We start from the raw sequence: 24,896 nt of genomic DNA, 5'->3' as shown, positions 1-24,896 counted from the left end.
TGGTTGTTGTGGGTTTTTTGGGCTCTTTGGCCGTGTTCTGAAGGTTGTTCCTTAAGTGCTGTCCTCTGAAGATGCTGGCCACAGAGACTGGCGAAACGTTAGGAAGAACCACCTTCAGAATACGACCATAGAGCCCGAAAAACCCACAACAACCATTAGATCCCGGCCATGAAAGCCTTCACGAATAAATGAATAGTTTCCTCTGAGCAGTCTTTCCCTGGCTTGACAAGAGATCCTTGGACTTAAGTGTCTGGGCTTCCAGATAGCAAAATTGCTGCCATCTAATCTCCCTGAACAAATCTAGTCCCTCTGTAATTGCTGGAAGGAATACTTTTTGCATAGATTAAAATAAAATGCCACCAATGGAGGTGGCCCTAATTCCTCCCAGGGGGTTAGGATTCAAGAGCAGGGAGCTCTCCCACAAATAGCAGATGCTCTGAGCCTGTACATACCCACATGCCACTGGTAGGGAGGATAAACTTAACACATTTTGCTAGGGAATTAGTCTTGGATTGGAGTCCGGTTGATACTGCGGGTTCGCTGTGTTGTCGAGGGCGAGAACTCATACATGAACCCCCCCCCCTTTCTGGTGTTTCAAGTCCCAGCTGAACATGCCTGCAGCTGCACCTGTATCTTTAGCATTTCTAAGACACCTCCGTCTACACCTGTGGTTCTATTGCCCATCCGTGGGCTAAGTGGCCATGATGTTGAAGAAACTGGCCTGTATTTTCCCCCTATACGCAGAATCCCATCTGTTTGCCTGACTGCTTGTCCTAGTGTATTGCAAGAATTATTATGTGCTATAACAATGAAGCTCATCAGAACAAGTGCTATTCAAATAGATCCCATTTTCTTGGAATTTAATTTTGAACATTACGAAGGAAATGCAAAGTTACAGACCTTGTATTTCCTCGTATAATGTTCATTAGGGGCGAAGACGTCTGCTGGGGAGCCCTGTTGCTAAGAGAAACAAAGAATGTTGACTGTGGAGAAAAATGATGGGGAGGGGGGAAGAGGAAAGGTTAAATAGCCCATACCTGAGGATTTGCTCATGCAAATAACAGCCACATATTTGTAATGTATCCACTGACGCAGCTCTGCGCCCATCTAGTAACAACCAAGGTCTTAGGAGATCTACACTAACCCACCAAGAGAAATCAGAAAACAGGAAACTGTTTCGCTCTCTCAAATTATGGAAATGTTTTAAAGATCTTAGGCAAAACACATGAGAGCAGAATCCTGTTTTATCTATGCCGGGAAAAGGAAGACGATCTCTAATTAAAAGTTTGAGAGGTAAATCAATTAACTTGGTACAGTATACTTCACTCAAGTTGTGTAACTTTGTTACTTGGTTATCTTGGGTTTGGCCAAGGATACGCTTTGAGGATGGTCACCTCCCATAGGAACGGCAAAACAACACACTGCTGTGTTTCAAAGAAACAATAAAAGTTGAGGACTTTTTTTTAAAAAAAAAGCAATCTATAAATAGAGACATTCAAAGAACCACCTCAAGAAGTCATTCAAACATTTTGCAGGCGGCATGCAGTTCCATGCGTTCTGGTTTTTATTGTTCTGCAACGGTCACTGGGGCCAAGAGAAAAGGGGGGGAAGAGGAAGAGGCCGCAAAAGTCAGTGGAGCAATCTTTAGCTTCGGTTTCCAATGGACTCCTGAGTTTGTTGGCTTCAGACAAGTGCTTGTTTAAACGGCGGTTCCTCCACATCACAGATTCGGAAGACAGTACTTCACGGTGCAAAGCCTTCACAGAAAGGTCACTTCGGGGTAGATTCTGTGGGTCTTGACCCAGTGACTGTCTTGATGCTATTAGTGGCGAGGAAGCCTCTCGGTGCAGGATGAAACCTTTCTCACAAACCTGCACAGGATCCTGCTAAATGGGAAAGGTGCCCCTGTGCGCACAGGATGTTGCTCCATGTGGGAACACCAAGTGACTCAGGGAGGCAAAGCCAACAGATTCCATGTGCATGGTTGTGTGTTTGTGTAAGAGAGAGAGAGAGAGAGACAGAGAGAGAGAGAGAGACTCTATGACTGGGGATCCCCCACCCCATTGGTCTCCTGCTGGCATGAATGCACCCACCACACCCAACATCTGGACTACTGTGCAAAACAGTAGCAGCTGCACACAACATTTCTATGTGGACAAGCTTCTGGAAGTCTGTTCTCCTCTTACTCTTTTATTCAGTACCAGGAAAGCAATTCCAAGCTATGATATGTGACTAAGGTTTGGTGGGGGGAAGGGCAGAGAGGTCTCCTCTCGTGTGAACATTGAAAAAAAAATTTAAAACATTTTTTTCCTACATCCATGAAGTAGAATCAAACAACTGGTTAGTGTTTATGTACAAAAATCTTTACAGCATTCTATTTTGTAGCTTTAAAAAATATAAATATCGATAGTGTTCAAGACAGCAGGTATCTCATTAATATTTTAATTAAGGCTTCATTATTGTATATCCTTCATTATTAAATGACCACCGAGGTTCCGAGAGGCCCCAAGATTCCTTCAGTGGCCATAGCCTGAGTTTCTTTTAGGATCAGTTTGTCTACTCTCACGGAAACCATGGCTGACCTCTTTCTTCTGCGTCTCTTTTTAATCTCAGGAATCCTGTCTTTTCTCACGCGATCCAGGCAGGCGCCAGGGGGAAGGAAGAAAACCTTTTTTTTCCTGCTGTTCGCTTTCCATAGGTTAATTTTAAAAAGAAAAAAAAGTTAAACCGCCCATTGGTTAAAAAAGTTAAAAGTGGTCTCTAATTAAATAAATTCAAGGGGGAAAAAAAGGTTTTGACACAACCCCATCTTGGAAGGGTCAGAGCGAAGACGTTGCAGATGTTGGGGGCCTGTGGCTACTGCTGGTCCCGGTGGAGGCCGGAGGCTCGGCCGCCTTCTTGCTCGGGAGGGTGAAGTCTGTAGGAAGGCTCTCCAGAAGGCACTTGAGCTGCTCCTGCCCGAGTTTGATCTTGTCGTCCAGCTCACGCTGTTCTATAAGCAGGGCAGATTTCATCTTCACAAAATGCTGGTAGTCCTGAAGCTGCTCTTCTGAGAGGTAATTGCACAAAATATCCAAGACCACACGCTCTCGGCGGTCCAGGTTCTCCTTCAGTTCGCAGGCATCGTCATGCTGGCCTGCCAGCATCTTCCGCTTCTCGTTCAGAGAGTTCTGTCCCATGTCGTGCCAGAGATGCAGAGATAGGAAGGAAGGAAAATGAGAGGTTCAACATTACACCTCTACAGTCAGCATTCCCTGATTTGCTCCATCCCTACTTTCATCAGACTTTGAGACAGATTTACCCCCCCCCCCCAATTTTGAGATGATCATGTGAATTAAACTGGCACAATAAATTAGGGATCTGGCTGCAGAGCCAGAGATGGGGAGTTCAATTCTCCACTGTGGCTCCTGGGAGAAAAGGCAACCTGTGTAACTTTGGACAACCTGTGAAGTCTCAGAGAGTCCGGAATGGCAAACCACTTCTGGAAAACACTGGAAAGAGTTGCCAGAAGTTTGAAATGACTTGAAGGCACGTAACTATTAATCAATATACAGTGGTGCCTCGCTTAACAATTGTCTCGCATTATGACAAATCCACTTTATGATGATATTTTTGCGATCGCAAAACGATGGTCTAAATTAAATGGGAGAATTTCACTTAGCGACGATTGGTTCCCTGCTTTGGGAACCGATTTTTGCTTTACAAAAATCAAAAACAGCTGTCGGGTTTTCAAAATGGCCACGGGGTGCTTAAAATGGCTCCCCGCTGTGCTTAGGGACGGATTCCTCACTATACAGGCAGCGAAAATGGCCACCATATGGAGGATCTTCACTGGACGGTGAGTTTTTACCCCATCGGAACGCATTGAACGGGTTTCGATGTGTTTCAATGGGGTTTTTAATTTCGCTTTACAATGTTTTCGCTTAACGGTGATTTTCCTGGAACGGATTATCGTCGTTAAGCGAGGCACCACTGTATGCCTCAACGTGACAACATGCTGCGTTGCAACACAATCACTCCATGATTGCACTTCATATCCAGCATGAAGTCTAAGGTGCAAGGGTTTCTCCATTCAATTCAATAGAAGGAGGCAAGTGCAGAGCTGAAAGCACCCATAAGGTCACTTGCATAGGATGTTGTTTATATGAAAGAGAGCACAGGGAAGCATGGACTAAGTGCTTCTGTTTCATTTCAAGGCAGTCTTCTTAGTTCACTTCTTTCCCACTTTATCCTCACAGTAACTCTGTAAGGCAATCATTCCCAAACTTGGGTAACTCAACTGTTCTTAAGACTGCAATTCCCATTAACCTTGGCCACCACAGCTAGTGGGGAAGGTTTATGGGAGCTGTAGTTCAAAAAATACCCGGGTTATCTAAGATGGGAACTACTGCTGTAAAGTATATTAGTTTGGGAGAGAATTGCAAGTCTAATGTCATCCAGCAATTTTCATGGTTCAGTGGGGATTAGAAACTGAATTTCCCACCACTCTGTCTTTCCTACGCCGTGCTGCCTACCCCTAGGGAACATTTCCTTTCCACCCACAAGAATCTGAATGAGTATTCTCGTTTAATTCCTCAATTTGTCCACCATCACCTCCATTTTCACACCTGCACAATCAAAAGAATTTAGTCCAGCAGGGCATAATTTCAGTTTTGCATTTTCCATACTGTTAATTTTCAGTGGCTTCTTTTCAGCAGTAACAGATTTAAGTTCTATATTGGCCTATTCTAACAAACTACACAGGGAACCAAGCAAGGGTACAATGATACCTACATCTCTCAAACAGCTTTAACTAGAAGCTGATGAATTTTGTTTTCCACTGCCTTGTTAGAAAAAAGTGAAGAACTTAGTAACGAATACTTCCCAAATTTTCTGCCCATGATAAAAAATGTGCACGCACTGAGAAATTTGTCTCTCCGACATGAAAGTAAGGGCAGTACTCCCCCCCCAGCCAAATCATTCCCAAACCCTATGCTTTCTGCATGAAATATTTGTATTTTGTGTTTTCAAACCACCGTTTATATTTTATCTAAAATGCAAGGTGTTCTAGAAGAAATACAAACTTTTCCATCCAAAATGCAAACATTTTCAAGTTTTTTTTTTTTTTTTTTTTTTTTTTGCAAAATATGTACTAAAATCTGAAATGCGCACAGAAACTTGGGATCTTGTCCAGTGGAAGAAAAAGACTGGAAATGCTTTGGTCTAGTTTGGAAGCACCGGATCAGGTGAATATTTACCCCCATTCTGTTTGCACCACTGGTGTAGTGAGAGAGGGGAAAAAAACACTCTATGAATTGGACGTGTAAGTGTTTTATCGCTAAAGTTGCTGATGGTGTTAAATCTAAGATTTCCCATCTACTCCATCTACATACCCGTTCTTGATTATCAGCATCTTCACTGAGGCTGCTGAGCACATTCTCCACCCGGGCCAAGCGTCCTGAGAGTGAAAGCAAGAGGCTGACCAACTTATCCAAGTCTCCGATGAACATTCTGTATTTTTCAAACTCGTTTGGTTTGCACAAGCCACTGATCAAAGCTTCTACTTCTTCTCCCAAGGCGTTGTTGAGTTTGATATCTGCCATCAGGCTTTCCTTGGCTTCTTTCAGAGTTTCCATCTTGGTAGTCAAGCTCTTGATAAGTTCAGCCTGGTGGGACAGAACCAGGCAGAGATTCATCAGCCTCCCTGCTACAATGCCCATGTTTATTAACATTTCATCCAAAATTCCTTATGAATCCCTTAAGGAAATAAATATAGTGGTGCCTCTCTAGACAGTTACCCCGCATGACAGTTTTTTCACTAGACATTGACTTTTTGCGATCGCTATAGTGATTCGCAAAACAGTGATTCCTATGGGGGAATTTCGCTGGATAATGTTTGGTCCCTGCTTTGCAAACCGATTTTCGCTAGATGACAGCTCCTCCGTGCACGCAAAACAGGTGTTTTGGGGACCTATGCTTCGCAAGACAGCGATTTAAACAACTGATCGGTGGTTCACAAAGCGACTTTCCTATGGCCGATCTTCGCTAGACAACGACGATTCATCCCCACTGGAATGCTTTAAACAGGTTTCAATGCATTCCAATGGGGAAATGCTTTTCGCTAGACAATGATTTCGCTAAACAATGATTTCAGTGGAACGGATTATCATCGTCTAGCGAGGCACCACTGTACTGAGTATGCAAATAAACCCAACAGGAAAGTGTTTGGTTCCGTTGGTGGTTATACTGCTATAATTAATTCAGAGTTGTTTGAGCTCTAACTAAGGGTTCGTTTTGTGCAATTCTGTCTCACAGCTACAAGCCTTTACCAAGGTAGACACAATATTTTGGAGACGAGTAATTGGGCATGCAGGTAAAACGGGTTGACGCCATCAAGGAAGCCACAGGCTCTAGTTTACAAGAGCTGAGGAGGGCAGTTGAGGACAGGGCATTTTGAAGAACCTTCATTCATAGGGTCACCGTAAGTCAGAGCGACTTGGCAACATAGGAAGAAGGAGAGTCCATTTAAAGAGTGGGAGGAAGATGTGTAGACAGTATACTACATTTGCTACATTTCATTCTGCAGAATTAGAAGAACCATTGCCTATGCAGGCAAGGTGACTCTGATGCAGTTTCTATTCTCACTTTCTCCTCCATAAATCAAGAGAAAGGACGAAGCAAAAACCTACAACTAGTATGTAAGAGAGTGATTTTAAATATATATGATGGCATGAGGGCAATGGGACAGTTTTCTTTCTTTCTTTTTGGCCCACACCGAAAGACGAGATCATAATAAATCACTGGAGCTGTATAACAACTTTTGTTTGAAAAGCAGAAGAATGTATATTTCTTAAACAGAAACTGACCATCTTTCTGCTGAAATGATTTTTTTAAAAAGGGTAGACCAACTTTGGAAATCTGTCATGTATGAAAAGCTGGTCCTGGCATATTTTAGTCAGTGGAAATAATCTATCTACATACTCCATCCAGTACTGGAGACACTATGTGTGCATAAATCACTGGGCAGCGGGAAGGTGCGACTGCATTCACATCCTGTTTATCTGCCTTCCACCAGCCACTGGTTGGTCAGTTGAAGAAAAAACTAGAACAGAATTTTGGTTTGATTCAGAAGAACCCTTCTCGTGTTCTTAACAGCCTTCTGCTTAACCACAGAAGCTAATTCACTCATGCATTAATTCAACCATTTAAAGAGTGAGGTTACTCATTACTCACAAATAGCATTTAAAAAAGGCATTCCTAATACATCAGTACTTGTGATAAGATGTACCAGTTTCTGTCTCCGCTGTACAGGGCAGCTTCAAAAACCTCAGACTCACACACAACGTACTATGCTTTGGACGGGCCTCGGCTGGCTTTCTACTTGCACATGTGAAAACCTCACCTTCTTCTCATTGAGGTCCACCTGTTCGGCATCTCCACCTGCGTCCTCGGGCATATCCTTGAGTTTGCTCAGGAGTTCGGCTTTGGGTCCAGACACACTGTAATATGCTGGACATGATGAGACCAACGGTGTGATGGTTTCTTTCTCATCTTTCCTAAAGGACGACACAAAATACATGCATATAAGAAATTCTGGGAACACAGGCTTGAGATTATTGCACTTACAGTGGTGCCTCGCTTAACGAGGATAATCTGCTCCAGCGAAATCGCTGTAGAACGAAATTCTCATTAAGCGAAATAAAAAAGCCCACTGAAACGCATTGAAAACCCTTCAATGCGTTCCAATGGGCTGAAAACTCACTGTCCAGCGAAGATCCTCCATAGAGGTGGCCATTTTCGCTGCCTGTAAAGCGAGGAATCCGTCCTAGAAAACAGCAGGGGCCCATTTTGTACACCTGGCAGCCATTTTGAAACCCAACGATCAGCTGTTTTTAGATCGTCGTAATGCGAAAATCGGTTCCCGAGGCAGGGAACCGATCATTGTGAAGCGGATTTTCCCATTTAAACCATTGTTTTGCAATCACTTTTGCAATCGCAAAAACCTAATCGTCAAGCGATTTCCTTGTTAAGCGATTTCCTCATTAAGCGAGGCAGCACTGTATTAAGAAACACTCAAAATTGACTGTGGGTAGAAAAGAAGGGGTCACTTTCCCCTTACACCTCCTCTTGTGAGTCACATGTAAGTCCATCTATAGCCTGCATCTTCCACATGGACCACATGTAACCCACTTTTCCTTTTATCTTCTTGTCTTGCAAGTTATCAGAACATACTGATATGCACAGGGGAAGTGTCCTCACCATGTCGACAATGAGGAGGAGTGAGGCTAGCAAAAAAGGTGATCAGGGTGCCCAGCTCTTGTGTCTCTCCCTCCCTGAGAAGGCACTAGGTAGAGAAGATCAGGTAAGAGTTGCAGAGAAGGATCCAGCTGTGCCCACCTCACTTTGGGAGGTGCATTTCCCCCTCTTTGTACTACAATGCTGGAGGAGAGATAAGAGGTGCAGGGACTGGCTGTAGCCTCTTGGCATAGGGGCTGACTATTGCAGCCAGAACTTTGCTCACAACCGAGGTTCAATCCCAGGTAGCTTGAGGTTCACTCAGCCTTCCATCCTTCCGAGTACCCAATTTGCTTGCTGGTGGGGATGGGTGGCTGGCAATGTGCAGCCTGCATACTTAAACCTGTAAACCACCCAGAGAGTGCTTTAAGTGCTGTGGGATGGTACATAAGCAGCATGGTTTGCTTTTGTTTTGGGGGTAGGTGGGCAGCTTTGGAGTGGGGGAGTCCAGAAGTCCTCCCAGTCCCCCCAACCCTGCCATGAACCCCTCTGGGTTTGGAAAAGCCTTCAGATGAGTGTTTTATTGTGATTGAGATCTTTGGGGCAGACAGAAAGGGAAGAGGACGCTTGCAAAAATTGCTTGACATGAGAAAACTCATTCTCTGACTGCATCTCATCTACCCCGTTCCTTTGGCATCTCTCTCTCTTTTTTGTAATTCAGGACGTTTTATAGTACAAGTGCGCACGCCAACTTTTCGGCACAGACACCAGAATAAGAAAAAGAGAGAGAGAAAGCTTTGGGCTGGAAAGAGAAGCACAACAAACACATAAACCAAGAGATTAAGGAGGAGCCAAACGATGCAGTGATACACCTCCAAAAACCCAGCTGTGCGTGTACATCCGGGTATAAGGAGAATGTCAGGTAGACGGCGGAATTTAAAGTGGTAACAATGTCCTTCACCAACAGCCCCTGTTAATATTTCTCTCTTAAGGTCTTCATAGTAACCTTAATTCAAGCTTCCCACTAGATGGCATAAGTCAACTGTTTTTAAAAAACCGGCTGGACTTTAGCAACATTGTCATGCACAGTATATTTTTGCCACCCTCAAAGAATCACTTCCTTGTTAAGGCACATCAGCCAAAAATTTCATACCACTGCAAACCAACCCCCCTAAAGTTCTGAGACTTATTTCCATAATTAAAGTGGGATGTTGGCAAACACTGAATATTCTCTACTGAAAAAACAACCCTTACACATACCTAAAACGAAGACTCTTTTGTGCCTGGAACTATCGGGTGGGGATTAGGGAACCCTATGTTTGTTTTTTAACTTTCTTGCAGACAAAAAACTTGTGGCACCTTAAAGACTAACAATTATATTTCAACGTGAACTTTCGTGGACAACTGCCACATGTTCTTGTTTGGTTTCCTTGGATTTTGCCTGAGATCCTTGCACTGACCAACATGGCTACCTCTTCTAAAACTACAACTTCCTTGCCACGTATCATTTAGAATAAGGAAGGCTCATCCAAACTCGAACGACAGCTCCTTCTGCAAGGGTGTGGACAATATTTCACTGGCCACTCAAAGAAGCCCTGTTCTGTTTACCTTGGCCAGATAAAAAGGCACTTTCTACAGGTAGCCAGTGCCCACAGAGTGTGCAAGGAGGGAAGTTAGCGAACGATGCACGCCAGGTAGGCAGGCCATTGTCTAGCGGGATACGCATAAGCAGAACTGAGCAGGCAAGAAGGGCGAATTGTTCAGAGTAGGTTCTGCTTCTTGCTCTAATTCTGCTTGTACAATCTGCAGAATTTCTTTTACAAGCATGGCTGCATGTTTTCAAGCAAACCCTATCGTCTTAAGAGTTACTGCATCCACACTGTCCTTTTCCTGGGTTGAAGGGTATGTCAGACTCCCTTTTAAACTCTACACAGAAGGAGCACTGGGGGAAGGGGCCAGTGAGCCCAAGGATCAGGACCACTCCACAGGGACAACTGTGGTAGTATGGAGAAGAGATCTCTTGGGTGGTATCTCAAGAGATGATTCCCCCCCTTTCTCTGATCAGACAGAGCTTAGTCCACAAATGCAGAGCCAAAATATCAGCTAACGACACCCCTCAATCACAGTGAAATAATCTCTCCTCCTTATCATAACAATACACCCACAACAAAAACACACTGATCACCATAATCACCCATCTCCTGAAAAGGATAAAAGCTGATCCAACAGCTATAAATACTCAACTCCCAAACAAACTGCACCAGAGCACAGAGTGCTACTCCTGTCCTCTGAAGATGCCAGCCACAGAGACTGGCAAAACTTTAGGAAGAACTACCTTCAGAACACGGCTGAAGAGTCCGCAAAACCCACAACAACCATCAGATCCCAGCCGTGAAAGCCTTCGGGAATACATCAAAAATATCTGTCCTAACAAAATAGTGGGGGTGAAAACCTAAACGAAACAGTGCTTACTTTTTATCTTCTGGAACAGAACTACTGGCAGACTCATCCGCTCTTTTCTGCATTAGTTTTCTCCTTGAGTTCTCTTGAAGTGTCCTGGCTCCACTGGGAAATATCCCTTTCATCAAGTCCATGGTGGTTTTCATCTTGGAGTCTGGATCTAAGATGCTGGCTAATGACTTATCCTTGTGGATAATCTCCTTGGCTAAAGCTTCCTCCTTGATGTCTTCCGGACTCTTTATCTTCTCAGGCCCAAGTTCATCGCTCCTAGACTCTCTCTTTGCAACGGCAGGTGTGGCATCGACAAGCCCTCCGGGGACCAAAGGCAGCGGTTGTGTTTCGGAGGAATGCGTGTTGCCGTTTGCTTTGGATCCTGAGACCCCGACAGGTGGGGACGGAGCAGGGCAGTGGCTCTGGCTAACAGCTGTGCTTGGTCCTTTCTCTTTCTCGTTCAAGCCCCTGGGAAACCTTTTGAAGTCCCTGTTCAGGAGGAGAAAGGAAGCTATTTTAAATCTGGGATACTGAAAGTATGCCACAGGGAATCTCCCCAAGTCAAGAAAGAAATGGCTTGCACCTTTCTTTACGTAACTTACACCCGGGATCTTAGCCACATACAGGAGGACCTCAATATTTGCAGGGGATTTGCTCCGAGCCCGCCGTCGATGATTAACGCCATGGATTACAGCCAACGCCATTATACAGTGGTGCCTTGCTTAACGATGTTAATTGTTTCAAAAAAAAAACACATCGCTATGGGAAAACATCGCTAAGCGGAGCGCAAAATCGCTCCCAAAACCTCATCGCTAAGCGAATACATTGTTAAACGAGGCAATCGCTAAGCGAGGCACCACTGTACTAGCGAATGCTGTGTACAGCAGTGGTCCCAAACCTTTTCCCAACCACACAGGTGGGGGGGGCGTAGCATGTGCTCACATGGGGGTGCTCGCGGGGGAGGGGAGATCCGTGTCTGCGGCCCAGTCCTGCCTAGCCCATGGACTGGCACCGGATTGCAGACCAGGGTTGGGGGACCCCTGGTGTACAGCATGTCACATGGTCACTGGCTCCCTTGAGCGACCAGTTGTGGTAATGACATCATGGAAATATATTTCTCTAGTGGATGCTATACATCACATGTTCTTTCGCTTCCTCGAATAGCCAGTTCTGCTAAATATATATTTTGGGGATTATTCTTTTCATATTTTAAACATTTTCAAACTGTGTCTATGTGAATCAGTGGATACTGAGCCTACAGATAAAGGGCCCCCACTATATTTATTTGGAACATAATTCTTATTGACTTCTAAGGAACACAGCACAGGGTAGCCTTCCCCAACTTGGTGCCCTCCAAATGTGTTGAACTTAAACACCTAAAGCCCTAGTCAACTTGATCGGTGGTACCACAGTAACAGAAAGGATATCTGCCAGGTGGTTGCCTAAATTCCTCTTGAATGCCTCCAGCGCTGGAGCACCCACCACCTCTTGAGGTAATTGGTTCCACTGCTGTATTGCTCTAACAGGAAATTTCCCCTGATCTTCAGCTGAAATCTGGCTTCCTGTAACTTGAGCCCATTATTACATGTCCTGCACTCTGGGATGTTCAAGAACAGATCCTGCCCCTCCTCTGTATGACAGCCTTTCAAGTCTTTGAAAAGTGCTGTCGTATCTTCCCTCAGTCTCCTTTTCTTAAGGCTAAAGCATGCCTATTTCTATTTGGAGCAAGTAGCTTAATGGAGGTGGGGATGGGGAGAGGAACACAGGGAAAATTGAAAGTCCTTGTTGAAATCCAAAAAAGATTGAGAGCAAAACTCAATGAGATGAAATGAAATGCATGGATAGGAAGAGAATACAGGCAGGGTCAACCTATGGCCTTCCACCTGTTGACCATTGGTTATGCTGGCTGGGGTTGATGGAAGGTGCAGCCCCACAACATCTGGAAGGCAACAGTTCCCCACCCCTGCGTTTGCACATTCATACCTTGCTGCAGATCCCTCATCTACAAGGTTTGTGGCATTATGGGCTGTTGGCTCATTCGTGGCAGGAGGTGGCGGAAATGCTTCCAAGGTGTTTGTAATGACACTGGGGCTCCCTGAGGGGGGTGGCGGTGGCAGCGGAGGCTCAGCCGCGGGCCCTGTGGCATGCACTGGGGCCTCTTTGAAGAAAACCTCATCATCACCCTCTTCTCGGTGAAATGGTGGAGGAGACATTTCCAGACAGGATTCTGAGATGTGGAGGGAAAGTCTCCCTTGGCTAGAAGGAGTTTCCGGTTCAGAACAGGAACTGCTTTGGGATGGAAGGCTTTGCCACCTTTCGAAACCCTTTTGCCCAGATGTCTGCAGAGGTGTGGAGCTCTTTGGGAGGCCCTCGTTTTTGACCCATTTAATTTTAGGCGCAAGGTGCCTCTGAGGCAACGGGGTCTTATGTCTCCAAGGAGCTTCTTCTGTTGGCTCCTTGGGTAGGCAGTCTGCATTCTCCGGAACTTGGGCCTGAGTTCTACTGTTGACATCTTGGTCAGACCTAGATGGACATCTCGTTACAACACTTTCTCCAGCAATCTGAAAATCTGAGGGAGGGAGTGTGGAGTTAGCAGTGTTGGGAGAAGACCAGCCTGTCCTGGTAGAAGTTATGAGTCTGGTGCTTGGTCTAGAGTCAGGATGATGAACCTTCATCCCTGCAGAAATCGAGACGAACGCTGATGGCCTGCTGACGTGCCTGAAGAAATCCGGAGCTTTCTGATTTTCACTCAGTACAAACGAGCCAGTGACCCCTTCACTACTATGACGGGGATGAGGCTGGTACTGTGTGAAGGCCGATTTCTCTTTCCGACTCCTTTCTTTATTGCCTAATGATCTGAGAGAGCAAGGGTAGAAACAAGAAGAATTTGGATGAAAAATACAATGGTCTTGACAGTCTGTATAAAAACATAAAGCCTAGAGCTTTGCACTTGAGGAACAGAACAAGACATGCAAATCTCAGGGCGTGACTTCTGAGATCCAGCCATAAAATTTACATCTGCATAAACAAGAAAAAAATGCACTGGTATTTTTTCTCTTTCTCTCTCTCTGACTCTATTCCAAGTGCAATGGAACTCAACAAGCTGTGTTCTTGTTGAGCATGTAACTTTTACTATTTCATTTTGAATGTTTCTGATGTGCCATTGAACTCAATTCCAACTTATGGAAACTCTAGTAAGGTTTCTGAGGTATCAGAGATATTTAAGGTGTGGTTTTACCACTCCCACTCCTTAGTGAATTTCCACAACTCAGTGTGGATTTCAAACTTGGTCTCCTGAGTCCCAGTTCAACACTACCCACTATACTACACTGGCTCTCTTGAATGTTTAAACCAAGAATTACTGTTGCAGAAAGGACGGACTTAAAATATGCTATGTTGGGTGAGCAGACCAGGGTCCTTGTGAAGGCAAAATATGTGGTAGTCTCCTTTGACAATTTTCTCTGTGGTGTTCAGTGAACCTCTAAGCAGCTTTATTCACGTACACAGGTAATTTTACCCTTAATGGGGAAGACTTAAAACTGATTTTTTTTCTTTATATGACAGCCATATATGATACCATGTTGTTATCATTTCTATCTGCATATATTTTATCATCTCCTACATTATCTTCCTTTTCAGGTAACAACCACCCCCATTTGCCTGCTTTTTCTACAGCTATGGATTTCTGAGGAGGGGGGGAGATTCCACTTTAACCTTAACTGCTCAGTTCTCTGGTGTTCTAGTGATGATGACTTTATCACAGGATTCCTGAATATCCCCCAGACATTCTATGAACAGTACAATTCACTTCCACTTTCTTATTGATAGCAAAAAAAATATCTCTAGCTTGATACCTTCAGAATTCTTGCAGAGCTGCGACTTGAGGTTTCTTTTGAGAAGGGCTACGCTGACATTTTAATATCCCTTGTTCATCTAGATTGAACGTATACATATACTATGCTGGTTGAACGTATACATATACTAAATTTTGTTTACATATAAGAAAAACAAGAACATAAACAAAACAAAACAATAATGCACCCCTCAACCTGGGGACCATCCATTAATACAACACACACACACACACACACACGTATATAACATCAATGTCCGTCCGTCCATCCATCCATCATTTTTAAATGACCCCTCACCCCTTCCAGAAATACATATATTCTTCCCCCGACTTTTGCCCTTTTTCTTTTTTCAATACGCCACTCATAAAGCCATCCCATATCTCATTAAATATATTGATCTTTATCACTCTTTTTTAAAACTTAATTTTACTGATGTCAATTTATTGTTAACTGCAATATTCCAGATTTCATTGTACCATTCATACGGTTGAAAAATCAAATTCTTCCTCCATTTTTTTTTGCTGTAAGTAATTGTTACCATGTTTATAATCATTTCTTTTTAAAGTTATTTACATCTTGATTATCTGTTAATAATAATGCTATTCTTGATGATGCTCCAATGTTGGCTTCCAACATTTCTCTAATTTCCTTAAAAAACTCCCTCCAAATCCTTTGTATACTTCACATTCCCACCATAAATGTAGATATGTACCCAATTCCTTATTACATCTCCAGCACATCTTGGAATATTTATAATCTATTTTATTTAGTTTTATCAGTGTTAAGTACCATTCTCCACATTGTTTTATAACCATTTTCTTTTTTTCTGACATATTTTTAAAAACCCTCTATTCCATCTATTTCTCCACTCCCCTTCATCCATTTTTCCTAACTCTGCCTCCCGTATTATTTTTGTCAATATTCTATAACTATTAAAGGTAAAGGTAAAGGTTCCCCTTGACAATTTTTGTCCAGTCGTGTTCGACTCTAGGGGGCGGTGCTCATCCCCGTTTCCAAGTCATAGAGGCAGCGTTTGTCCGAAGACAATCTTCCGTGGTCACATGGCCAGTGCGACTTAGACACGGAATGCTGTTACCTTCCCACCGAGGTGGTCCCTATTGATCTACTCGCATTTGCAAGCTTTCGAACGGCTAGGTTGGCGGGAGCTGGGGCAAGTGACGGGCGCTCACTCCGTTGCGTGGATTCGATCTTACAACTGCTTGGTCTTCTGACCCTGCAGCACAGGCTTCTGTAGCGCCACCACGTCCCTACAACTATTATTCTGTCAATATTCCACAACTATTACCCCTTTCTCTTTTCCTGTTCATCTCATTCTCCATTTTCTTCATGGTTATGTTCAAACACGGTATGTTTTTTTTCCTCATACAGTTGGTTACACTCTGGAAAAAAGTACCTAAAATAATTTCTAAATGTAAAAACCTTGCCCAAGATGCATGTGCTTTATGTTGCACATACATTGCTGATACAGCAGTAGCATTCTGAAGGCTTTAAGAAGGGTAATAAGCACTTAGGAATGTTAACCTTGGCAGCGACATGTATTACTAATAACCTATTTCCTGCTTCTGTTAGCTCATTTCTGCATGAGTGTCAGTTTAGTTATCTACTGATTTAAGAGGCAGGGTGGAAAAACCAACACACAAGCCTTAAGTCCTTATTAACAGAGGAGGAAGGAGAAGACAAGTAAGAGTGCTTCTATCCAATATCACTAAAACTACAAGATTCTCAGGGGAGGGATAAGCCTCCACCTCCACCCTCTTCTCTTATTAGAAACTAGCCACTGAATCCAGGGATAGCTAAGCAGCTGCAATTCCCAGCTGTCCTCTGCAGTTCTTAATCATTGAAGCCATAAGTAATAACAAGCTATTTGTGGTTCATCAAAAGATGAAAAGCAGCCAACATTCCTGATACCTCCCACCTAACTGAGCACATATCGCAAGCTTGCACACTTGTATCTCCTTCAGGGTGACCCCCACGCTGCTGTGGATATTTCCATCAACATAATTTAGGTGGATTGTGTTGCCCTGTGCCATGCTAACAATGTCCATTCCAGTAGTGTGAATGGCATATAATAGCGTACAGTGGTGCCTTGCTTGACGAGGATAATCCGTTCCAGCGAAATCACTGTAGAGCGAAATCCTCGTCAAGCGAAATAAAAAAGCCCACTGAAATGCACTGAAAACTGCTCGATGCGTTCCAATGGGTTAAATACCTCAGTGTCCAGCGAAGATCCTCCATAGGGCGGCCATTTTTCGATGCCTGTGCAGCGAAAAATCCGTCCTAAAGCACAGCGGGGAGCCATTTTACACAGCGGGCGGCCATTTTGAAACCTGACAATCAGCTGTTTAGATTGTCGTAATGCGAAGAATCGGTTCCCGAAGCAGGGGATCATCGGGAAGAGAATTTTGCCCATTAAAACATTGTTTTGCGATCGCAAAAACCTCAGTGTCAAGTGGATTTGTCGTTTAACGAGGTAATCGTTAAGCGAGGCACCACTGTATTTCTGTTTCAGGCAGGTGAGAATAAAGGCACACACTTTGCTGGAGTTTTTGCAACCTCGCATGCTGCTTTTAGTAGGTTTGACTGGGTAGGACCTTTTCGGGTTGGGCCTTTCTGTCAATCTATCCAGCACTAATCAACGGTTCCCTCTTGCCTCTGAATTCAAGGAGAGCCCTGTCTCTCTGCTCGGGGTTTCCCTCCCCTCTTAAGAGTCTGTTGAGGCCTGTTGCTCAAAGCTGTTATGTTGTTAGCTTGCGATTATCTATTTACGTTAAGTAAATGAAAACTAATATTCTTTCTACTACCAATGTCTCAGAGTCAGTTATTGACTGTAAGTGCCAGTTAATAAGAAAAAGGAGTGAACCAATCAGACAAACTTGAAGCTATTCCGTTCTGTGAATCCTTGCATTTCTGTTGCACTGCTAGAGGAATTTAACAAAAAATTCAAAACTCTGCAACACACAACACATATACACATAGTCTCTCTCTTTATCCAGAGCGGTGCAGGAGCAGTGATGGAGGTGACCGCCTCACCCATGTTTCAAGGCAAAGCTTCATATTTGCACTAAGAATGGGAAGAGCATGGGTACAAGATTAATTTATGCTTCGAGTCTTTTGACATGCAATGCAATCTCATCTCAAAAACCCTCCATCTATATTAGGGTTGCATTTGCTACATGAAGGGGAGCCAAGAGGAGGGGATAAAACCCTGAGCTATTGCCTTACAAATGTGGGGGGGGGGGGTTTGGCCCACTGGATTCTGGCTTGTGTCTCCAAGGATGTTTACAGGGAAAACACTGATTTGTTTTTAAAAGTCTGGGGTAAGTTTCTCTGCCAGTCTTTGGAGGTTTACAGCCCTAGTGATCTAACAACCCCTCTCCTCATCAGGAATACATTCTGACTTTGCACAGGAAACATGTGGCCAAAACATGAAACAGGAGAGTTAAAACATAAAATAGTTTGTGATCTTTTTAGTTCAGCCAATTTCTACTGATGCAACACAGGCAAGTTTTTTTTTTTAAAGTTATACAGAATATTTCACTCAGAAAAGCTGGAAAGTAACGAATCATTATACACTGAGGAAGCACTATTTTTGTAACAAAAATTTGCAAACAGATTCCTAAACACACTGCACAGTCAAAAAAGGGATATGGATGTACCTGCTGTCAGCACCCATCACGTAGAAGGGATCTTTCACAAAACGGCTAAACTCAACACTGTCTCCCACCAGCGCATCCTTAAGGTGAAAAAAAGAGAGAAATTAATAAGCAGAAAACAGAAAACTTTCTTGCCAAGTGATGTGGGGGACAGTTGTGTGTTTTCGCACACGTGCAAACTGGCATCACTCGTGATTTATACGTACTGAAGGAAGAAGAGAAGTCCATGTGTATGCCTGCATATACCTCATGAAAGCGTGTTTGACCTAATTATTGCAGCAGTCTGATATTCCAGGCTCTAAAGAAATTGCAAAATGTAACTCAAGTTAAATGGCCCTACACCCCTCCGATGAGCTAATGCAGTGGTTCTTAACCTTAGGTTACTCAGGTGTTTTTGGACTACAACTCCCAGAAGCCTTCACCACCAGCTGTGCTGGCTGGGGTTTCTGGGAGTTGCAGTTCAAAAACCCCTAAGTAACCCAAGGTTAAGAACCACTGAGCTAATGCTTCAGGATTCAAGACAGCAGCAAGTTTTAACAAAGGGCCAGTTGGAAGAAGCCTCAGAGCATGTACCATGGGCTTGTGTCTTGTTCTCATCACCTAAGTGCATCATTACCACTAAGTTCTGTCGCTCCCCTTACGGATCCCCTTGTGCCCCAGAGTTTGCAAGGAGGGGGAATGGAAGAAAAAAAATTCTGACCCTGGAAGAGATTGACACTTGTCATCGACTGAATTTGGCACAGCGCAGAATGCAGATGCGGCTTCGAGATGTAATTTGTTTATTTCACAGGTACGGGAATTCCAGGGTGTTCAGAGCAGTTCCGCCCCTCATTCACTGCTCACTCATTCACTGCAGCAAGAAGGCAAATGTCTATGTGCATTCCCTCCCAACCCACTCAAACTTGGGAAAAATTACATTTTTACTACAACTCTCAGTGTCACTCAAGAAGTGACTGCACTGGCTGGTATTCTGAGGCTTGTCCTCCATCACAAACCTATAGATATAGATAGATATAGATAGATAGATTTGTGATGGATATATATCTCCATTAGACATACATGCATCTATTCCTGCCTGTGTTTTCTGCAGACAGACACGGAGGCTTGCTAAGGCTGTAATACAGGAAGATTTCCCCAATTCATGTCTCTTCAGCGTCAGGAAATCTGGACATCTTCTGATTGCTAGGCCGTCACAAGAAATATGGAATGCCCTGCTGGAAGAGCTGGTCACTATAACTTTTAAACAGCAATGTGTTTATTCTTTTCCACAAATTCCAATAAGCTTCTCATATGCCTTCAAATAAATAAGTCCCACGTTATGGTGTGTTCACACCATTGAAATGTCTCCCTGGTTTCTTGCGCCTTTTACTTGCTGAACAGTAGTGCATTGCGGCCATGTCCATTCTCACTTTTTTAAAGTGCCACGTTTTTGTTTTGTTTTTTTAAAGATGTTGTATGTGCGACTATACCTCTGTAGTGGAACACATCTTGTTTTTATTTTTACAACCCCACCCCCTTTTTAAAATACTGTTACGTCGATGTGTCGAAGCACAGTGGACAACGACAGAAAGTTACCAATGCATCGACACTGCGCACCCCAGAAAATTTAAAAAATAATAAATGACACTCGTGACAGGAACTGACAGCTTGGCTGGCAATGTATCAGGATAGCTGTTCACACATCAACACTGTGAAAACTCATAAAACCTGGAACAAAAATATATATATATCGTAGCTTCCTGGTGGGCGGAATTTGGTCTGGAGATAGCATGGAGGCCGAACGAAAGAATCGATAAGGGCCGTGCGTCATCTGAAGCCACACACACAAAAACCAACCCGAAACCCATGAGCAGCAACTGGGAAACATTTTGCAATTGTGACTGCAGCCTTACTTGGTTTGAGAATTAATAATTGCTGAAACAGGGAAGGTTCGATTAAACAGGGACTCTGATGTGTCTCTTTGCACCAAGCCCTACTGACTTTACTTGGTCTCACCAGAACAAAAGCAGTTGCAGCTACAGTCTTGCCTTGCAACTCTACCTGACCAGGAACGGTGATTTAGACCCCAAACACTGTCAAATCGTAAGTCCCACTTGTATACACCCCAGAAATGAAGGGTGCCTGGCTTTGTACTAGTGAAAAAACACTGATCCAAGCGTGCATCCTCATGGATCCATGCTTTTTTAACATGGGATCATCTCCAAACTGCTGTCTGAACGGTGGGCAGATGCCTATGATTTAGATGGTTTGAGGGCTGATCTTACATAAAAATAATGTGGATCCATGAGGATCGATGCCTCTGATCCATTTTTTGCCCAAAGACAGCTCTGCACGGGATGAGCTGTATCATCATCCTCTCCTTCTTAGGCTCCCTACGCCCATCCACCCCTCCTTCCCACTCCCCACCTCCAGTGGCTCTTGTCTGTTGCCTCTCCCACCACTTCTTCTGATTAGATGCCATTGGCAGCGATGGAGATGTTTAGATATGCAGAAACGACTGAAATAAATCATGCTAAAACAAATAACCTTCTGCTGGAACAGTATCTTATGTTGATTCCAGCCAGAAAGCATGCTTCCCTGGCAGTCATCCGTGTTTCTGTTTATGTCATGGAGACACCTTATTATAAATCATTCCTTTTAAAAAAAGCAGAATGTGATACAACAGCGTTTCTTTAAGTCAGCAGGCTCGAGTTCTAAGACGTTGATGGCTTGTGGACCGAGAGATGGGGCTCCGTTCACTGTCTCGAACTGGTTTCTCCTCACCTGTGGCGGATCCTTTGTGACCGCTAATGGCAAGTGAATGTTGAACCTTTTTGGCACAATGTAAATGCCGTACCACTGGGGTGTTGTCTTTTCCATTAACAATTTTATCTCATCCTTAATTATAGTTTTTAATATTGTCTTATAGTTTCCTTAGTTTTGAAAAGCAAGTAACTCCAGCATGACCACGATGTTCCAGAAAGACATCAGGAAAGCTTTTTTTGGGGGGGGGGAAGAAATCCTCTGTACATTTATATTTTTAACTATCGTGATTAGAGATGAGGGTATTCGCACAGGTGGTGTTAATGAGGGTCCAGCCCCATGGGGCCGGATGGTCCACTCACCGATCCTCCGTGGATGGGGACGGTGCGATTCTACTGATGCCTCAGCAGCGCGCGATCCACTCGCCACTCCTGGCAGGAGAGGGGCGGACGAGCCTCGCTGTAACGTCGAAGAGTGTCGAGCAGATCGCACGCTGCGGAGCCATTGGGAGAATCGCGCCATCTGCGTCGGATCAGTGAGTGAGTGGACCGTCCGGCCCCATGGGGCTGGACCCTCGTTAACGCCACCTGTGAGGGGATATTCATATTCGTATGCGAATCCCCCCATCTCTAATTGTTATATTTTTATTTGAAAACATCAAACATCACTCCACCACAAACAGAAAGACATCCATTCACTTGGGGGTGCAGGGAGGGAGTCTCAGGCCGTCATGCCAACAAAATGTTTTCCAGTTCTTCCCCTTTGATTTCGCAATTTCAATTTGCGGTCACATGATGCACAGGCATTAGCGAATCATTTACCCAGGATGCGTGCTAACTGCAGATCTTTTTCTCACTCGGCTGGAGGCTTTTACATTTTAGTTACAGATCTTTTTTTAAAAAAGAGTTGCATTGTTGTGTGTTTGAATAATCTTACTGCAACTTTTTTTGAACGACTGTCACCGTGCATGTCTTTTAAAAATGTTTTTACTTCTTATTTTTATTTTTCCATGGCGTTTGTGTCGATGCGTCAGTTAACATCTGTTAAACGGTGTCAACAAGAAGCTCTAGGCACTTACTGTATTGAAAAGAAATGGCTCGGTAACCCAAAAACACATTGGGACACACACGACAGGGACGCGATTAAAAATCACATAACCACAGGAAGACATTTCACTGGTGGGACCACAGACTTAGTGGCCAAAGGCAGAGATACTTATAACCTTAGGACTGCAACGTTGGAAGGGACCAACTTCAAGCCTTTCTTTTTTTTCTTGTTCATTGTCAGATGCGAAGGAGGTCAAAGGGGGAGGGGGCACTGCTGGAGTTATCACCCAAATGTATAAACCAGAGACCTATGAGGCAAGCAGGCTAAAGCAAGCTAAAAGAGGAGACACAGAAGATGGAGAATGTGTGGTTGAAGACCCGACGGGTTAGCAATGCCTCACAGCTATCAATTTCCCCAGATCTTTAAACAAACTCTTCCACTGACATTGCTGTGTAATTTATAGTCATTCTGCAAGGAACAGTATATACCCAAAACAAAGCTTTAAAAAATATATAGCGAGCCAAATGCTGGTATAAAGTCTGCTGCTGAAACAGAAATAAAGCTTTTGCAGGCTCCCCCCCCCCCTCCTTAAAAGGAAAATTTGCCATTATCTGCTATCCTTTCTCTGTCCTCACCTCCTCTTCCTGCTGTCCTCCACGGGAAATTATGCCTGTGTTTGAAGGGAAATATTTCCATTACGAGCACAGCTTTAGTGACCTCAGTGTAATTAACTGTCAGGTGCATGGAGGAAACTGTTGTCCCCTTCCAGTAGAGTTCAGTAAAGTTATTTTTTTCTGGCCCACAACTCCCAGAATCCCACGGTAATCACAGAGATGGTGGGGGCTGGATCTAGGGCTGACTTTGTGCATCTAGGCTGATTCCCAATTAGACATGGGTTATTTGTTTTCATATCTCCAGGGATACGAATATGGTTTGCGGCACTACAGGTGCTGTGTGTGTGTGGGGGGGTCAATTTCCTCCCCCAGAACCGGCCGTTTCGCTCACTGGGCTCCTTCACTGTCATCATCGAACCAGGAGCCTGGCCGGCTTTCCCCACCTCCCAGTGCAGCTGACCACTTCAGTGAGGAGGCGGGACAAGGAGTCTTCCCACTCAGCTGATCAGTGGACGGCTGCGTGGGGAGGCAGGGAAATGCCAGCCACGAGAAAGATGACAAAAGACCCCAGCACCGCCAGAGCTTGCTGAATAGGCTGGCTGGTTCTAAAGGTAAAAGTTCCCCTTGACAATTTGTCCAGTCGTGTCCAACTCTAGGCGGCGGTGCTCATCTCCGTTTCCAACCCATAGAGCCGGTGTTTGTCTGTAGATAGTTTCTGTGGTCACGTGGCCAACACGACTAGACACAGAATGCTGTTACCTTCCCACTGTGGTGGTACCTATTTATCTACTTGCATTTTTACATGCTTTTGAACGGCTAGGTTGGCCGAAGCTGGGACAAGCGACGGGAGCTCCCTCCGTCGCGTGGATTCAATCTTACGACTGCTTGGTCTTCTGACCTTGCAGCACAGAGGCTTCAGCGGTTTAACTCGCAGCGCCACCACGTCCCTTGGCTGGTTCTAGGGGAGGGAACTCTCCCCCCCCCCACAGCATGTGTGGTACAGCAGGTCATATTTGTTTCCTTGGAGATACAGATACAAATAGCCCATGTCTACTCCTAACACAGTACGTAGCAGTCTTCTGTCCAAGCACTTATTAACCACTGGGTATGAACGCACAACAGAGGCCAGAAGCGGCAAAAACTGGACACTTTCTATAATATTCACTACCACCCTGGATGTGCAAAGTCTCATTAGGAGCTTAAATCTCTACACTTGTATCTTTTCCATATCCCACCACAGCAGTTTTTAAACTGACCAATTTGTGCAGAACAGGAAAAGGTGCGACTCCTCAAGGGAATTCTGTCCGCAGAGCAGCTGTTTCAGAACTGTTTTCAGCACAAAACTAAAAGAGGGTGAGGGAAGACATCTGTATTTCACTACGATGCTCATCCAGCTCTGCACTGTGGTTGATATATAATCTGATCAAAACCAGGGCCGGCCCTACCATTTGATACGCTGAGGCAACCCTCTCAGGTATGAGTGGATCACGGGGGGCAGGGGGGGAGCAAGTGCATGGCTCCCTTTTGCTGCTTTGTTAAGAGCTGCCCCACCATGTAACTCAGCTGTGGAGAGGGAGGAATCTACCCACCGGAGGTGGTAGTCCTTCTATATACTTCCCTGCACATCTAACACAGAAGAGAGGAGAGCCAGACAGCAACATGTAAACTGGTCTTCTTTTAAGGGTGGCCTTTTCTGGTCAAGCCTGGCTCCTAGAAGTCCTCTTCTGGTCGGGGCAGGGCGTATCCAGGTGAATTGTTTGAAAGTATGACCCAAGTGGTTTTTCTGGACAGTCTCCCCTCCTCATATTCTTCATCGGCTCCTTGACTTCAAAGAGCCACGCCACCACCTGTGTGGTTCTTTCTCCGATGATGTGTGTGCATGCTTTTGCACATACTGTAGAAGAAGGTAGAAGCACCGTCCTCTTCCTGTCAAGGCCTATGGGGGAGGAAAGTTCAGAGAAATGGCCTGCACCACAGTTTCAGGTAGAAGAGATGTCCAGGTTTGCAATTTTGGAATACAATTTTCAGAACCCCGGGAACTGTAGTCCGAAAGCACAACCTTGTACACTTCTACATTCAGATGATTTCCCCAGACATCACCTGCGCTTCTCTCTTGGCTCCATGACCTGGGGGTGGGGCGGGTGGGAGGCCAGCTCTAACAAGAACTACAGTATTTGCCACATATTCTTCTCTAGGTGCATGGCAGAACCTCCCTTCTTTTTCTGATATCATGCAAGTAGATAACCGTATGGAGATTCTGCTGCTTGCAATATATATATCTACTGGGGAGTGTTTTCCCT

The 24,896-nt window shown here is 44.4% G+C and overlaps 1 protein-coding gene across 2 annotated transcripts in view; it reads right to left on the bottom strand.

Moving 5' to 3' along the window:
- Window positions 1-1,527: 1,527 nt before the first annotated feature.
- SHROOM3 (shroom family member 3) overlaps window positions 1,528-24,896 on the bottom strand; it is a 212,177-nt gene continuing 188,808 nt past the window's right edge. For both annotated transcript variants that reach the window (XM_078394482.1, XM_073002063.2), the window contains 6 exons: window positions 18,197-18,273; window positions 12,649-13,521; window positions 10,687-11,154; window positions 7,382-7,535; window positions 5,373-5,645; window positions 1,528-3,170 (listed from right to left, as the gene is read on the bottom strand). In XM_078394482.1, the coding sequence (XP_078250608.1) occupies window positions 2,820-3,170; window positions 5,373-5,645; window positions 7,382-7,535; window positions 10,687-11,154; window positions 12,649-13,521; window positions 18,197-18,273 (2,196 nt within the window). In that variant the 3' untranslated portion in view covers window positions 1,528-2,819. The remainder of the gene's footprint in view (window positions 3,171-5,372; window positions 5,646-7,381; window positions 7,536-10,686; window positions 11,155-12,648; window positions 13,522-18,196; window positions 18,274-24,896) is intronic.

This window comes from Pogona vitticeps, chromosome 5 (genome assembly GCF_051106095.1).
Source record: "Pogona vitticeps strain Pit_001003342236 chromosome 5, PviZW2.1, whole genome shotgun sequence".
NCBI lineage: Eukaryota > Metazoa > Chordata > Lepidosauria > Squamata > Agamidae > Pogona > Pogona vitticeps.
Note: the sequence above shows the minus strand (reverse complement) of the source record. Positions and strands in the feature narration are given on the sequence as shown.